A 17,006-nucleotide genomic window follows, 5' to 3' on the forward strand; every position below is an offset into this window, starting at 1 on the left:
CTTTATTTTTATTATTTTTTTCATTGTAGAATAATAGTGAAGACATAAACTATGAAATAATGCATATGGAACCAAAAAAGTGTTAAACAAATCAAAATATATTTTAGATTCTTCAAAGTAGCCACCCTTTGTCTTTGACAGCTTTGCACACTCTTGGCATTCTCTCAACCAGCTTCATGGGGAATGCTTTTCCAACCGTCTTGAAGGAATTCTCACATATGCTGAGCACTTGTAGGCTGCTTTTCCTTCACTCTGCGGTCCAACTCATCCCAAACCATCTCAATTGGGTTGAGGTCGTGTGATTGTGGAGGCCAGGTCATCTGATGCAGCACTCCATCACTCTCCTTCTTGGTCAAATAGTCCTTACACAGCCTGGAGGTGTGTTGGGTCATGGTCCTGTTGAAAAACAAATGATAGTCACACTAACCGCAAACCAGATGGGATGGCGTATCGCTGCAGAATGCTGTAGTAGCCATGCTGGTTAAGTGTGCCTTGAATTCTAAATACATCACTAACAGTGTCACCAGCGAAGCACCCCCCCCTCCACACCACACTATCACACTTCCTCCATGCTCCTACTCCATGCTTCACTGTGGAAACCACACATGCAGAGATCAACCGTTCACCTACTTTGCGTCTCACAAAGACACTGCGGTTGGGACCAAACATCTCTTGGGCTTATCAGACCAAAGGACAGATTTCCACCGGTCTAATGTCCAATGCTCATGTTTCTTCTCTTCTTCTTATTGGTGTCCTTTTAGTAGTGGTTTCTTTGCAGCAATTTGAACATGAAAGCCTGATTTCACACAGTCTCCTCTGAACAGTTGATGTTTAGATGCGTCTGTTACTTGAACTCTGGGAAGCATTTATTTATGCTGCAATCTGAGGTGCAGTTAGCTCTTTAACTTGTCCTCTGCAGCAGAGGTAACTCTGGGTCTTCCCTTCCTGTGGCGGTCATAATGAGAGCCAGTTTCATCATAGCGCTTGATGGTTTTTGCGATTGCACTTTAAACTTTCAAAGTTCTTGAAATGTTCTGCATTGACTGACCTTCATGTCTTAAAGTAATGATGTACTGTCGTTTCTCTTTGCTTATTTGAACTGTTCTTGCTATAATATGGACTTGGCCCTATTTGGTAAAATACCATCTGCTGTATACCACCCCTACCTTGTCACAACAGAACTGATTGGCTCAAACGCATTAAGAAGGAAATCAATTCCACAAATGAACTTTAAGCAAGGCACACCTGTTAATTGAAATGCATTCCAGGTGACTACTTCATGAAGCTGGTTGAGAGAATGCCAAGAGTGAGCAAAGCTTTCATCAAGGCAAAGGATGGCTACTTTGAAGAATCTAAAATATATTTTTTGATTTGTTTAACACTTTTTTTGGTTACTACATGATTCCGTATATGTGTTATTTCATAGTTTTGATGTCTTCACTATTATTCTACAATGTAGAAAATTGTAAAAATACAGAAAAATCCTGGAATGAGTAGGTGTGTCCAAACTTTTGACTGGTACTATATGTAAAAATGCACATCAAATCAAGTGTTATTTGGATTCAGTGTTGTGTCAGGTGAACTGTTGTCCTCACTTTGGTCTAATACTTTTTCCATAATCTCCAAACTGTTCCTGTTCAACTGCTACCATTTTCATATTCTTCTGTAAGAAAAATTTCAATTTATCCTTATCCATATAGGCCAATTCCCATGAGTGTAAAGGGTTAACAGGAGAACATCCAGTCCTCTGCCACTAACACAACATACATTGAGCTTGGACCCAATGGATAAAATGAATGACTGTACAGTACAAAGGGCTGGTCCAGGGCCTGTCATGGTTGAGGTTACTATGGTTGTTTCTATGGGGAAACTGGTCCTAAACCTGTGCTTAGGGAGGTTTACTAAGCAGACAGGTTTGGATCGTAGCAGCAATCCACTATATTTATGGCCTGGTCTCAGATCTGTTTGTCTTGTCAATTCCAACCATGCTTGTCAACTCCTCCAACCTACTCAGTTCAGACTCCTTGTAATGAAGCCCATTTCCTTGAACATGTGTCCCAAAGGAAGGAATTTGGAGGTGGCTTTGCTTGACATGTGAACATCTAGCAGAAGATCACAGCTGAATCATGTATTTATATATCGATAAACATGCATTTAATGACAGAGAAAGTTGAGTGAATTAAAACCACATATATAATACTCTTCTATTTCTATTATGAAAACAGTTTGATTTCAGTTAGTGAAGGGAAGTAAAGTTATATACGGTGGGATCTGAAATTGACACTTGATAAAAAAATAACTTCATAAAATAATTCAAATACTGAGCTATATTGTATGCAACAAAAAAAAGTGTACTCATACAATTGCTCAGAGGTAGAGATTTTGTTTAACAAGTAATACTTTTTTTTCTCAAAGAGAGAGAATCATTGACACCCCTGTTTTCAATAGGATAATGACACTGAACCTTTTCTAAAGTGTTTTATGTGTTGGAGAACATATTGGGAGGGATCTTAGACCGAATCCTTCCAGATCCTTGATATCCTATGTGCTTATGGGCTGCCCTCTTCAATTCAAACCATATGTTTTAAATTAGTTTTAAGTCCAGAGACTGAGATTATCTTTATTTGGTTCATCGCACTCTAGCGACTCCTTGTGCCGGGCCAGGCACCTGCAGGCTGACTGTCATTAGTTGAATAGTGTTTCCTCTGACACATTGGTGTAGCTTGTTTCCGGGTCATTTCGACACCAAGCCCACCACTGCTGTAACAGCTGACATAAATTGTCATAATATAACACTGTCAAGACATATCTAGATAGATCTGTTGTGACATACGCCGCGTTCAAGTGCTAGTCGGAATGAGGAAACTCAGAAATGTCCGATTTGCTATCTGGTTTCCTAGTTCTGACTAGCATGTGAATGCGGCAATATATTACGTTATTTATTTGGCTGGTTATGACACCTACAAAAGTATCAAAACCCACAAACTCCCACACAAGGCGAACCAATCCATTACACCATAGCCTGCTTGTAAACTGTATGTTTATGTTTTAAATAACATTTTCAAAAATGTTACATATTAAAATATCATTGTAGTTGCACATACATTGATGTCAAACATGCACCTACCCCAATACTCTGTTGCTGATAACTGGGATAAATGCAGGAGCAGTTTGTGGCTGATGACTGACATACGGGCATGTATGTGATAGGCCTATCTGGCTTATATGAAATAAACATAAAATAAAACATAAGTCATAATGCTTCTTGATGGTGTCAAAGTGTATTTTCTTAGTCTAAGTAAAGTGACACAGGATGGTCATAATGCTTCTTGACAGTGTCATAAAGTGTATTTTCTACAAGTTATTCAAAATACAATGAATAAAAACATGATTGTAAAACAATCTTTCCAACAAAAACAAAGGATTTAACTCTAAATCGTATTATTTATTCCAATGTGTTTTTTTCCCTGCCAAGAAGTTTCCTTTAGATAGTTTCTGCAGCCTCCCTTAAGGTCTTCACCTACAACCCATGATGCAGCAGATACAGTGCCTTGCGAAAGTATTCGGCCCCCTTGAACTTTGCAACCTTTTGCCACATTTCAGGCTTCAAACATAAAGATATAAAACTATTATTTTGTGAAGAATCAACAGCAAGTGGGACACAATCATGAAGTGGAATGACATTTATTGGATATTTCAAACTTTTTTAACAAATCAAAAACTGAAAAATTGGGCGTGCAAAATTATTCAGCCCCCTTAAGTTAATACTTTGTAGCGCCACCTTTTGCTGCGATTACAGCTGTAAGTCGCTTGGGGTATGTCTATCAGTTTTGCACATCGAGAGACTGAATTTTTTTCCCATTCCTCCTTGCAAAACAGCTCGAGCTCAGTGAGGTTGGATGGAGAGCATTTGTGAACAGCAGTTTTCAGTTCTTTCCACAGATTCTCAATTGGATTCAGGTCTGGACTTTGACTTGGCCATTCTAACACCTGGATATGTTTATTTTTGAACCATTCCATTGTAGATTTTGCTTTATGTTTTGGATCATTGTCTTGTTGGAAGACAAATCTCCGTCCCAGTCTCAGGTCTTTTGCAGACTCCATCAGGTTTTCTTCCAGAATGGTCCTGTATTTGGCTCCATCCATCTTCCCATCAATTTTAACCATCTTCCCTGTCCCTGCTGAAGAAAAGCAGGCCCAAACCATGATCACCACCATGTTTGACAGTGGGAATGGTGTGTTCAGGGTGATGAGTTGTGTTGCTTTTACGCCATTGTTGCCAAAAAGTTCAATTTTGGTTTCATCTGACCAGAGCACCTTCTTCCACATGTTTGGTGTGTCTCCCAGGTGGCTTGTGGCAAACTTTAAACGACACTTTTTATGGATATCTTTAAGAAATGGCTTTCTTCTTGCCACTCTTCCATAAAGGCCAGATTTGTGCAATATACGACTGATTGTTGTCCTATGGACAGAGTCTCCCACCTCGGCTGTAGATCTCTGCAGTTCATCCAGAGTGATCATGCGCCTCTTGGCTGCATCTCTGATCAGTCTTCTCCTTGTATGAGCTGAAAGTTTAGAGGGACGGCCAGGTCTTGGTAGATTTTCAGTGGTCTGATACTCCTTCCATTTCAATATTATCGCTTGCACAGTGCTCCTTGGGATGCTTGGGAAATCTTTTTGTATCCAAATCCGTCTTTAAACTTCTTCACAACAGTATCTCGGACCTGCCTGGTGTGTTCCTTGTTCTTCATGATGCTCTCTGCGCTTTTAACGGACCTCTGAGACTATCACAGTGCAGGTGCATTTATACGGAGACTTGATTACACACAGGTGGATTGTATTTATCATCATTAGTCATTTAGGTCAACATTGGATCATTCAGAGATCCTCACTGAACTTCTGGAGAGAGTTTGCTGCAGTGAAAGTAAAGGGGCTGAATAATTTTGCACGCCCAATTTTTCAGTTTTTGATTTGTTAAAAAAGTTTGAAATATCCAATAAATGTCGTTCCACTTCATGATTGTGTCCCACTTGTTGTTGATTCTTCACAAAAAAAGACAGTTTTATATCTTTATGTTTGAAGCCTGAAATGTGGCAAAAGGTCGCAAAGTTCAAGGGGGCCGAATACTTTCGCAAGGCACTGTATATGTCTTTCTTTGAAAAGTAAAGAACAGAAATCAAAATAGAGTATTTGACAATGCAGGGACAGCTCTAAAGAAAGCTGAAAAATAAAACTTCACACTAAATACATTATGGCAATAGCAAACACTTTCTCAAATACATTTACAATCCCGTTTTCTCAATGTTTTCATAAAAACAGCTCTTAACTATTAATGTAGGTAGCTAACAGTGTTTGTTTAGTTAACATTAGCATCACTATCAGTAAGAGGCGCAGGTCTGGTTTTAGAAGTGGAGGGGGTGTAACTTGGCTGTGGTCTGTTTAAATGCGATTTTTTTTTAAATTGGGCAGCTAATTTCCTACATTTCTACACTATCTAATATGACCCATGGCCCTATAGCTGTCTCTATTTAGAACAAAAAGTAAGCAAAAATGCCCACAATCATCAGGCTAGGTAAGAGCAGTGGTGTAAAGTACTTAAGTAAAAAATACTTTAAAGTACTACTTAAGTCGTTTGAGGTATCTGTAATTTACTTGACTATTTATATTTTTGGCTACTTTTACTTCACTGCATTCCTAAAGAAAATAATGTACTTTTTACTTTTACTACATTTTCCCTGACACCCAAAAGTACTCGTTATATTGTGACAGGAAAATTGTCCAATTCGCACACTTATCAAGAGAACGTCCCTGCTCATCCCTACTGCCTCTGATCTGGCGGACTCACTAAACACAAATGCATTGTTTATAAATTATGTCTGAGTGTTGGCATGTGCCCCTGGCTATACATCAATATAAAAAAAACTAGAAAATTGTTTGATTAATATAAGGAATTTGAAATGATTTACTTAATATACTTAAGTACATTTTTAGCAATTCCATTTACTTTTGACACTTAAGTATATTTAAGACCAAATACTTTAAGACTTCTACTGAAGTAGTATTTTACTGGGTGACTTTCACTTTTACTCAAGTCATTTTCTGTTAAGGTATCTTTACTTTTACTCAAGTATGACAAAAGAGTACTTTTTCCACCACTGGGTAAGAGATCCTTATTAAATATGTTTATTGATTGATAAGACTGAACTAGATCAATGATAATTCAATCATCAATATTGTGTTGCACCTTTAACCAATAGCCTAACAACTCTCACAAATAAAGTACAAAGATGTAACTTTTGATTGTCCATATTAAGACATCCTCTATATCAAATTGTAGCCAGGCCCCCCAGCCAGCCCGAGCCGCCTGCACGCCTGACCCCACCACCCCCACCAGTCTAGTCAATCACTCTACTCTCTCCCTAACAACTTCCTTCCCATCTTTTTTTGTCTCAAGAGGAAAGGTTTGAAAAACCAAATTTTAATAAAAGCACCCATATACCTGCACATTAACACACAAAAAAAGTACATCCTCCATACGATATCATAGGCCTAATAATTCTGTAGAGCTCTTTTTGTACACAATAAATCTGGGTCACCCCATCCTGCCCCTAGGGGTCCATGGCCCTGCAGCGCCCCAACCCAACACACCCCACTCATCTTTAGGATCTTAGTGAAACATTCATTATTGGTTTCAGGTGTGTTAAGCCAAGGCCAGAGTGACAACCAACAGTACGACAGACCCCCAGGGCCAGGACTGAGCAGCCCAGCAGCTAGGGATTGTGTAAATAGGTATCTCCCCTGATGTGGGCATGTATTCAATACAGACTCCTTTTGACTGTAACTGCTGCTGGCAACAATTTAATTACGTTCTTTTGCCGACGTCTACTGACACCAGTCATATTCAACCGGTGATGCACGTTCGTAAACTCCTCAGTTATTCTGCACTCTGGCACACTCAGAGGAATGTTTTGAAATCGGAGTAGATAGCCTGAGTGAATTTACGAACGCTGAGCCTTTTTCTGAAATATTTTATACACATGGTGTGTGTGTACAAAATATTTTAGAAAAAGGCTGTGTTGTTATCTTTGCAATGTGAGGTATTTAAAGGTATTAAGAACATAGGTGTCAATGATTTTGACCCCTACCTATTTTTGAAAAAAAGATTATTACTTAGTATAAAATAATATAATTTCCCAATTTTTGGAGCATTACAATATATCTTAATATTTTAATTATTTATTTTATACAGTCATTTTGCTCATCTTTATCCAGGGTGTCAATCATTTCGTACACCACTGTATATATGGAATAGAGAAGGTTGAAGAAAAAAGCAGTTATGAACGTTTTTAAAAGTTGTTTTATATATAATTTCCTTTATATAAGAAACTGCATACATCACAAGCCCCGTTTATACCTGGTGCTTTCATAGGTTGGTTGTCCTGATCTTTTCTACATTCTGATTGTGCCCACATTTCCAGAAATGTGTCTACACAGGCTATTAAAATGTCTTATCTGTCCACTGTCTTGGTTGTGACCAGATTTCCTTCCTTTATTCAAATTATTTCACAGTTATTCTTTCAAAATAATATTTATTTATTGTAAGATATGTTGATGTAATCAGTCAATGGTGCCACCTGGCAATGATTTTAGACGGCAGAAAAACAATGATTTAAATGGTTTCTCTGTCCAGATCTTTCTACACAATGCATGCCTGACTACCTCCGGAAGTGGGAAGAATGATCTGATCACAATCAGATCACAATGTGTCTTTTGATTTTCTACACCTGCCTAATAATGTGGGCATAACCAGAATTTGGACAAGATCCGGACAAAGGACCCAAGTTAGAACCAGGTATAAACAGGGCTATAGAAGATGAACAAATAGTTAACAATCATCACATGCAGTTTCCTTCTGTACAAAAAAGAAAAACATATTTAAATTCATATTTAAATATTTAAGTTTCTTTTGTATTATGTACATATATTATACAAAGAGTGTCCTCTTTTGCTAGTTTGGATACAGGAGAGAGGCACAGGGAAACAACACTGAGTCTTGGGTCGTGTTAATGAAGCACTCCGTTGTAAAACATTTTCCTGTTTTGTGCCTAATGAACATAAACGCACACACACACACACACACACACACACACACACACACACACACACACACACACACACACACACACACACACACACACACACACACACACACACACACACACACACACACACACACACACACACACACACACACACACACCACAAGTCAAAGGGTTCAGACTAAAGGATCAAGACCAACTCATCAACTGCATGTGTTCATTGTAAAAATAATAATAATAATAATGTTTTTCCTTGTATTTTGAGGTGTCTGGCTTCTTGTGAGCAAAAGGTGGTACTGTACTTTCATTCACAGCCAAAGGGTGGTCTAATATAGGTTCTCCACTATGAGGCCAAACCAGGTGGAACCATACAATTCCTGTTTTGAGAACATTGAGAAATTGAACAATTCCATTCCATTCAGAACTGATACTTACCAGTCTATGGAGCACGCTACTGAAACATTATATTGACAACATACTTGATCAAATGTCATTCAAACAAAGTACATTTGGCAATGTTTTCATCCCTGTAAACAATACAACAGGCACAGTGACACTATACAGAGGGTTGCAGAACTCTCAACAGTAATAATGATGATCTGGGTTGCATTCAAGATCACAACAGCATTTCAAAGTGTATTTGGTATTGAGCGGGTAGCTCTCTGAAATGTTCCCAGTACTTGTTCACTTGAACGCAGCCCAGAAAGACAGACAGATGGAGGAAAGAAAAGTTCAATTATTGCTTGGTTCACATTTCACTATCCCAACATGAACACAACATGGACAGGAGAGTTTTGTGTTGTATTTCAACGTTTTTAGAGGTAAATATTCCGATCATATTCTCCTACTACAGTTTCCTTCAGAATAGCACATACCGTGTACGGTATTGTAAAATAGTACTTTAACCACAACACACTTATTACAGAATCCTATTCTGCAGTACTATCAGATTAAAAGGGTTTGGTCCCTCTGTTTTGGAAACAGCAGCCCACAATGGAAAATAGTCAAACTAATAATGTACCAAAAAGTATTAAAAAGGCAGGAACATTAACCAATGGAGGATAATAATTTTTTAACCAATCAGTTGTTGGATGTCTCTCTGTATTCCTTACAGATACCCTCCCAAACTCAATTTCCCACAATCCCAAAGTCTTGTTGGCACAGATATAGGAATAGAGTTCCATAACCCCTCCGTAGAGTACCGTCAAAAACTAAAGTGCAGTAAAGTAAACACATGAACTATCTTCATAATTAAAAAGGATAATAAAAGGCTGTTAAAAACAATACGTTTTAGTCCATATAATCTCCGTTTAGAGGAGAACCCAGTCAGTCAGTCCATCCAGTGCTTTCCATCAATCTCTCTCCATGTGTACGATGCTCCCTCTCCACAACCCCGACGTGGCCACACTGTGACCTCTCTATAAACACAGAACCAAGATACTGTTGTGATTGGTCCAGTCTGCCCTCTCTAGATATTGGCACATATTTTGGGTCAACACTGGAGCCTGGAGTAGTGTCAGCTGCCCAGTTCTGTACACACACCCCTCCCAGGTTCAGATTACATTTCTGGTCAGTTTCAGTACATGTTCTACTCTGGTTCTAGTGTGGTTCTGGACCAGTTCTGGTCTTGTTGTGTTCTGGTCTGGAAGCGAAGGGGTGTGGTACACAGAGGCAGTAGTTTGCGATCCAGCACTTGAGGTTATTGTAAAAGATGGCAGAAGAAGAACTACGGTCGATGAAACCTACAGGACAGAGAAAGGGAGACAGAGAGAGAGCTAATTGAAGTTTTTTCCCAAAACGCTATATCCACCAATTTTAAACATTTGTGTTTTGTCATCAGAAATGATTGCTTCTGGGTACCTTCATGTGTGTGTAAAATATTACTGCTCTCAGATTTCTTATTCATAGATTTTTAGAGGTGTATGAAAATGGGCTTTTTTTGCTAAATGCTATTTTAATTGTTTAGATGGAATGGAATCTTCGTATCCTGTATATTTGACTGTGATATGTGGTTGTCTCACCCAGCTATCTTAAGATGAATGCACTTACTGTAAGCCACTCTGGATAAGAGCATCTGCTAAATGACAAATGTTTTACATACATATCTCATATTACTGTAATGAATTATTTTTAAAAAACATTTAAATATTGCTGTCACAAATGTAACATTTGTACATTTATTCATACATTTTTTCCCCCGTTATTTACTACATTCGACTGTGTATAACCTAGCAGGACTATTTATGGTGGATATATAGTATTTAGCAAAAAAATAAAATGTCGCTGAAATGAAACCACCAAGTGATACATTTTAAACAAATACATATCTGTCATTGAACAACCCCATGCCATGATTAGGGAGTGAAAAAGCACACCAATCTCTTTCAGAATTTCTTTAAACAATAAAAGCTCATTTGCCAACATTTCTGAAAATGTATATATAGCGTTTTGGAATGAAACTCTTCAAATAGTTACTGTATACAGCTTGAGGTATGGGCTAGTGTCTTTGTGTTTTATGGCAGCTTGTAGTATGGCTGTGACATACAGTACATACCTGGTAAGATGGCGACTACCCTCATGCACTTCCATCTCTGTGTTTTTAAATTCATTGAGTTCTTTACGTATGGCAGCCTAAGAGGGACAAACAGAGCCAGAGATCAGTGGGGAGAAAACAGTATTTGCATAACTGTGCATTTGTGTATGTGTGTGTACACACACACACATGCATGTGAGTGTTATTACCTTATCAGCAGCTGTGAGTCGTGTCCAGGGTTTGTCTGCCCTCCTGTCGTAGTCCTGAGCGTCAGCAACCTCTACGTAGTCACTGAAGCGGGTCAGGATCTTAGCTTCCCTCAACTCCTCCACCGTGGGCCTCTGACTCAACTGGGTACAGGGGGGTAAAGGGTTATCAGAGTGTGCGTGTGCAAAATGTTGTTGGTGTCTGGCAATTGGTGTCTGACATAACAAGAGAAACACGGCTGATGCACAACCAAATTTCAAAATTGCACCTTGTGTATTCTACTATTGTAACTCTCAACAGTAAGTTGCGACAGAGAGGAAGAGGCAAAGTGAGAGGAACAACCGGGCCCACAATCTGTCTTCTCCAGCAGGTGGCGTTTTAGTTTTTTAAAAATTGATTGGCTTATTTGATCTATTAGAAATTTTGGAATTCTTAGGTTGTTACGAGTGTACTGATACAAGTAGGACGCGTGACATCCTGGCAACTTTGAGAAAAAATACGATATATCGGCGTTTGCCAGTTGTTCAAAAGCGTAGAGCCCTCTCAGTGGCTAGAATGGTCCCACTTGAACTTGCCTCATCCCCACTGCTTTCTATTTTTTAAGACAATTCGTTTCATCTTTAGAGTGGCCACGAGAGTATCTGGTCAATATAATGCATAGTCTGTCGAAGAGAACATGACTGCATTCCATTTTTTTTTGTACAAAAATAACAGTATTTTGGGTCTGGGGCCCCCTAGCGGCCGCAGGGACCTAAGCAGGCGCTTATGTCGTTTATGCCTTGGACCTGCCAGCTGTGTTTGTGTGGTGATTGAGGGTCACCACACACCCACTCATATTTCCAATGGTCTGTCTGTCATGTAATGGAAATTGATACCTAATTCCCCCCTCTTAGCCTCTTCCTCCCCTCTCTCACCCTCCCCTCTCTCACCTTTCTCGACAGGCGTTTCTTGAGCTCCCTCATCTCCTCCTGCTCCTCCAGCTCATTGTGGCCTAAAATAGGGGAGAGAGGGAGAGACAGGTTAGAATAGAACATAATAGAATAGACACTTTGTCAATTTTGTAAGAAATGGAAGTGTGTCTTCTGCCTATCTAGTCTGTGCTACTTACGTTTGAGTATGTTTCTCTGTTCCAGCTCTTCTGTAGTTGGCCGTTGACTCAACCTCCTGAGGAAATAGAACCTGAGTCAGTCTGGACCATTTCCTAACGTGTTTTATTGTGTTATGTTTTATTCTGTTTCATTTGCTGATGTCAGAGCAGGTTTTCTATGAGCCTCAGATTTACATGTATTTATTTACCACCTCAACAGTCTGACACAATGATTCATACAGCAACCAGAGGGAGGGAAAGAGATGGAAATAAATGGAGAGAGGGGAGGCAGGAAGGAGTAGGGGGAAGCAGAGTGGATGGAGAGGGAGATAAATGGAGAGGGGAGGGAGGAAGGAGTAGGGGGAAGCAGAGTGGATGGAGAGGGAGATAAATGGAGAAAGGGAGGGAAGGAAGAGAGGGCGAAGGCAAGTTGTAGTGAGTGTGACAAATGAGAGTGGGAGGCAATATAAGGAATTGAAATTATTTGTGAATTCTGTTTCCTTCCTGTATTGCCCAATGATTTACATACATTAGATGACTGATAGGGGAAGCTGGGGTTAAAGCCAGAATCCGTACGGGAGTAGCAGTGAAGGGACAATTGGGGAGAAAAAAGTGTAAAAAAAAGCAGTGCCAATATGGCCAACCGGTGGCTTCAAAGCCACTCAATGCATCAGCAATCCAGGGTTAATATACATGACTGATATTGCCACAACCCTCCTGTATTCATGTTCTGTCCTCTGTGAGCGTAAAATCCCACATGAAGATGTCTGCCCTCTCACTGGCATATTCAAGATAAAAAAAATGTAAAAAATGTGACAGGCTCTCTGCTACTCTCCCTCCATCCTCTACCTCTCATCAATTTCCCTCCATCCTCCGTCCCTCTACCTTTTCTCACTTCCTCACTTCCAGCTTAGCTTCCTCTCTCCATTATGAGGTGTCATCTATCATGCTGTCTTAAGTAGCCCGGTCACATCTCAACCAGGCCACTGCAGGGTGTACAGGTGCTGACTGGGAGATGAGGTGTGTGTGTGTGTGTGTTTGTGATTTCAAGCACACGCGAGTTCATCTCTCACCATAACAGCTTGTTGCTTGGCAATCAGTTTGACTGTATGCAATGTGTAAGAGCAGATGAGCCTGCGTGTGTTAGTATGCGTGAATATGACTCGCTCCATGCGAGCTTGGTGCCTATATGATAACGTGACTCAAGTCTCTCCGTTGCTATAGGGAAGGTGTGCATCTGTATGTGTGTGCGCGTGTCTCTCACCGTGTGAGCTTGGTGCCTATCTGCTGCCTGAACTCCAGTTTCTCCTGGTCTGACTGTGTGGGCAGTATGTTCTTATCCTCCAGCTCTCTCTGTGACGGACGGTTACTGATCTTAATGGCCAGGGAGTCCTTCCTCAACACCTTCAGAGCCAGGGTACCTATACACATGTACACACACACACACACACGGACACATTTTTTTTTTTATAGAGAGGCCAGCATAAGATCAGCAAACTTTGTCCATAACATTTTTGATAAAATTGGAATTACTAGCACCACAGCTAACTCATGCAGTAGCAATTCAACTGTCACAGCAGTTACCCCATCCAGTGAGAGCTACAGGATGGGAGTGTGTTCACTGTTTCCAACCCACTCTTCTGTGTACATCACCCTCTTACAGAGAGGAGAGGTGTGTATAAATACCTCATAGACATAACGGGGCTCAAATCAATCATTCAGACAACTGCTCATGAAAAAAAAGTGAAGGGAACTACTGGAACAAGGGATCTGAGAAACAGCCATGGCGTATGTGTGTGTTGTTGACGTAACAGACGTGTTACGGGACACCTCTCATTCACACGCCACTGTCACCTCGGCGCTTTGATTGGTCACATTCAACGCTCAAATCAGGGACGTGAACCGCAGCTCTGACTGGAGGGGTCCAATGAAAGGAGAGCTCTTAAACCACATATCCCAGCAGCCATTGAGGCTGTTACCAGGAAGCAGGGGCACCAAGCAGAGACCAAACGGCCACCACTGTCCCAAACCAATTATGTATAAACAAACACGTACTTGTAAAGAGTGTTTCATCTTCATCATCTTCCTCCTCTTCTTCATCATCATCATCATCATCATCATCATCGTCATCTTCTTCTTCATCATCCTCATCCCTGTACGAACCAGGTAGTTCTTGATAGTCTTCCTCATTGGGGAGGTTCTCTTTGTTGTAGTCACATGCTATCATCACCGCGGGAACCGCGTGGTGCAGCGAGCTGAGGTCAGTGAGAAAGGTAAACGGTTAGCAAGAGATGGCGGGCGTTTGTGTGTCTGTCCATCCGTGTGTGTGTGGTGTTAGACAGTGGAGTAGTTAGGTAATGTCAGGTTGTTTCCACCATCAGTTCCTATGAAAGGAGCTATGACCTATAACCTCTGGAACTCATGTAAACGGCACCTCAGCTGAGAAAACAAGACTGAAACACTGTAGAAAAACAAGCCAGCGCTCCTTTAATTGCCACAGTAAGTGGCTCCTAAAATAACGTTGGTACCTCACTCTGCCCGGGAAGCATTGCATGACTTATACTGCCTGGACGTAACGGAGATGTAAGGGAGGGATGTAACAGACATGGTCGGCTTTAGAGGCTCACATTACCACACCTAAATCACACAGCCTGCCTCAACTATAGGGGAGACGAGAGGCACAGCGGAAACAAACTGCACACCAATCACAAATGAGCCTTGAGGCAGCGTCACCGATCAGCAACCAAGCAGCAATCGAGCAACTGCGGAGCTCCCATAACGGAGAATAATGATCTCTGTTGCTTTTACAAACTCAGTTTAGGTGTGCCCTACATAACATTCAGACAGCAAATGAGTAAATCAAAAAGGGCTACAAAAGGAATAGGATGTCTACATCTATTAGGTGCTCGGGTCCATAACCACCTGCCGGCCCACCAATTAGAGTGATGGATCATGGGAGGCCAATCTGGCGCCGACACATCAGTCACAGAGTGTGTGGGTCGATTGCAGAGTGTTCTCCACGTGTGTCATGTGTCTGTGGACAGATGGAGACGGTGTGTGTGTGTGTGTGTGTGTGTGGCGCTCTAAAATGGTCGGAACTGGTTAGACACCAGCCAATGATACACATACACCCAGAGGTAAAGCCAAGGCTCTGGGAATTTGTGCAGCTCTATCTCTGAAGCTGAAGTCAACGCCAGCCATGCTGCTCTCCAGGGAAGGTTTAGATTAAATGGTCTCTGTACTGAGATGTGATTGACCAGACGTTTCAAAATGCTGCCCAGTGCAGATGTAGGTGAGCCAGTTTTCTACAGCAGGAAAATAATCTTGCAGCAATAGGACATGTGTATTATTATGTGGATTGTAATTTAGGGACATTTTTGTTGGGGTTGATACATTTTCGGTAAGGGAAAATCATGTCAGAAGACTTTTAAAAACTCAAATACACCAAGTTTTGAATTTCCTGTTGCAGGAAAGTTCTCCTGCAAAAGTGTGATCAAATTAAGATCCTACATCTGTATTGTGGCAACTCCCAATTTAACCCTACTGATTAGAAACCCTTAGTCACATGATAAACAAGCTCCTTAACGACCCTATCCAACTCGCTGCTGTAGTGTAGACACAGGGCAGGACCAATGGGAATAGAGTACAAGGCAGACTGGATATGTGAACCATTGAATCCATCCACATGGAGGCATGGATACACACACACAAACACACACTTCTCCTTAATCCTCACCTCTTGTATCGCTGCATAGTGAGGGCCAGGGTCTTGTTGAGTTCCTCGATGATGCGGCTGGGGGGGTGTAGGGGCACAGGGAGGGTCCCGTAATGTAGGGAGTGGCCCCCCAGGGACCCCACGTGGTGGGAGGGAGGGGGGCACTTCTGAAAGGTGAGGGCCGAGGGCTCCATGCTCCCCCCCGCACCCACAGGCACACAGATCATCAGCTTCTTAGGAGGTAGAGGAGGCGACAGCTTCATGGACATACAGGGCAGCTTCACTGGCATACCGTCTAGAGGGAGAGAGAAGAGAAAAGAGAGAAGAGAAAAATCAGTCAGATACACAGATTGATACACCCACACAAGCGGCACGCTGGTGGGCTGGGGTACAGTAAAAACAGAAAGCAAAGTAAACGCATAGAATGACACAGGGATACGCGCATAGACACAAAGGAATACAGACCTGTGATGTGGTTGGGCAGCCTGTTGAACGGTTTGGGGGGTAGCACTGGGGGTTGTTTTTTATGTTTTATGGTGTGATGTGATGACTCTGCCCCAGCCCCTTCGCCTGGATACACCATAACCTTCTTAGTGGGTGGAGGCTGGCTGGGATTCTGGGTGTGGTCTTGTGGACACGCCCCCTCTCCAGACATCTGGAACTCAACTGTACCTGGGCATAGAATAAATCAATCAGATGATATGTTAGAACAGGGTGAATGGAAATGAACCAATATGTGAGCATATTGGGAGAAGGCCTGAGATTTGAGATCAACATTGACCAATCAGATGTCATGTAACAGCACAGTGAGAGACTATGAACCATTGCTTGAGTGTGTTGATAGAAGGCCTGAGACGTACCTATGGCTGACCCTGCTCCATCCATCAGCTCAGCTCCATCACATGGTGATGGATCAGACCCTCCTAATGCTGGAGACCTCCCGTTCTCCATCTTCTCCTCCTCTCCTCTCATTACTACCGCCCCGTCTGCAGAGAGAGAGAGAGAGATATATAACATGTTCACAGTACATATCTGGCCTGGAGTCAATCCATGTGGATGCTGTGATGCCGACTGTATGACTTGACGTCGTTTCCGCCAAAAATTATTTTTGATTACGCAACAAAGAACAACTACAACAGTTTTGCCAAAAGTCTTCTGCGTTCTAACTTCCCTCTTCTCCCTCTGACCCCTCACCTTTGTCATAGATGTCCTTCATCACTCCTCTCTTGATCAGATCCTCTCTGCTCTGCCGGGTCGACATCTTCCTCTCCAGGACTGAGGGTACAGGATATGACATCACAACAACATTAACTGACATCATATGGTACAGGATTCTACTCTATTCTACTTCATCACCAACTTCAC

General features: G+C 41.5%; 1 protein-coding gene across 2 annotated transcripts in view; it reads right to left on the bottom strand.

Annotated features, from left to right (window-relative positions):
- Positions 1 to 8,357: 8,357 nt before the first annotated feature.
- Positions 8,358 to 17,006, bottom strand: part of phactr1 (phosphatase and actin regulator 1) — a 75,459-nt gene continuing 66,810 nt past the window's right edge. For both annotated transcript variants that reach the window (XM_021599614.2, XM_021599613.2), the window contains exons 3-13: positions 16,836 to 16,916; positions 16,502 to 16,627; positions 16,107 to 16,313; positions 15,663 to 15,936; positions 13,982 to 14,181; positions 13,191 to 13,347; positions 11,948 to 12,003; positions 11,769 to 11,830; positions 10,842 to 10,982; positions 10,654 to 10,730; positions 8,358 to 9,841 (exon numbers count right to left, since the gene is read on the bottom strand). In XM_021599614.2, the coding sequence (XP_021455289.2) occupies positions 9,826 to 9,841; positions 10,654 to 10,730; positions 10,842 to 10,982; positions 11,769 to 11,830; positions 11,948 to 12,003; positions 13,191 to 13,347; positions 13,982 to 14,181; positions 15,663 to 15,936; positions 16,107 to 16,313; positions 16,502 to 16,627; positions 16,836 to 16,916 (1,397 nt within the window). In that variant the 3' untranslated portion in view covers positions 8,358 to 9,825. The remainder of the gene's footprint in view (positions 9,842 to 10,653; positions 10,731 to 10,841; positions 10,983 to 11,768; positions 11,831 to 11,947; positions 12,004 to 13,190; positions 13,348 to 13,981; positions 14,182 to 15,662; positions 15,937 to 16,106; positions 16,314 to 16,501; positions 16,628 to 16,835; positions 16,917 to 17,006) is intronic.

The sequence above is a fragment of the Oncorhynchus mykiss genome, chromosome 30 (genome assembly GCF_013265735.2).
Source record: "Oncorhynchus mykiss isolate Arlee chromosome 30, USDA_OmykA_1.1, whole genome shotgun sequence".
Lineage (NCBI taxonomy): Eukaryota > Metazoa > Chordata > Actinopteri > Salmoniformes > Salmonidae > Oncorhynchus > Oncorhynchus mykiss.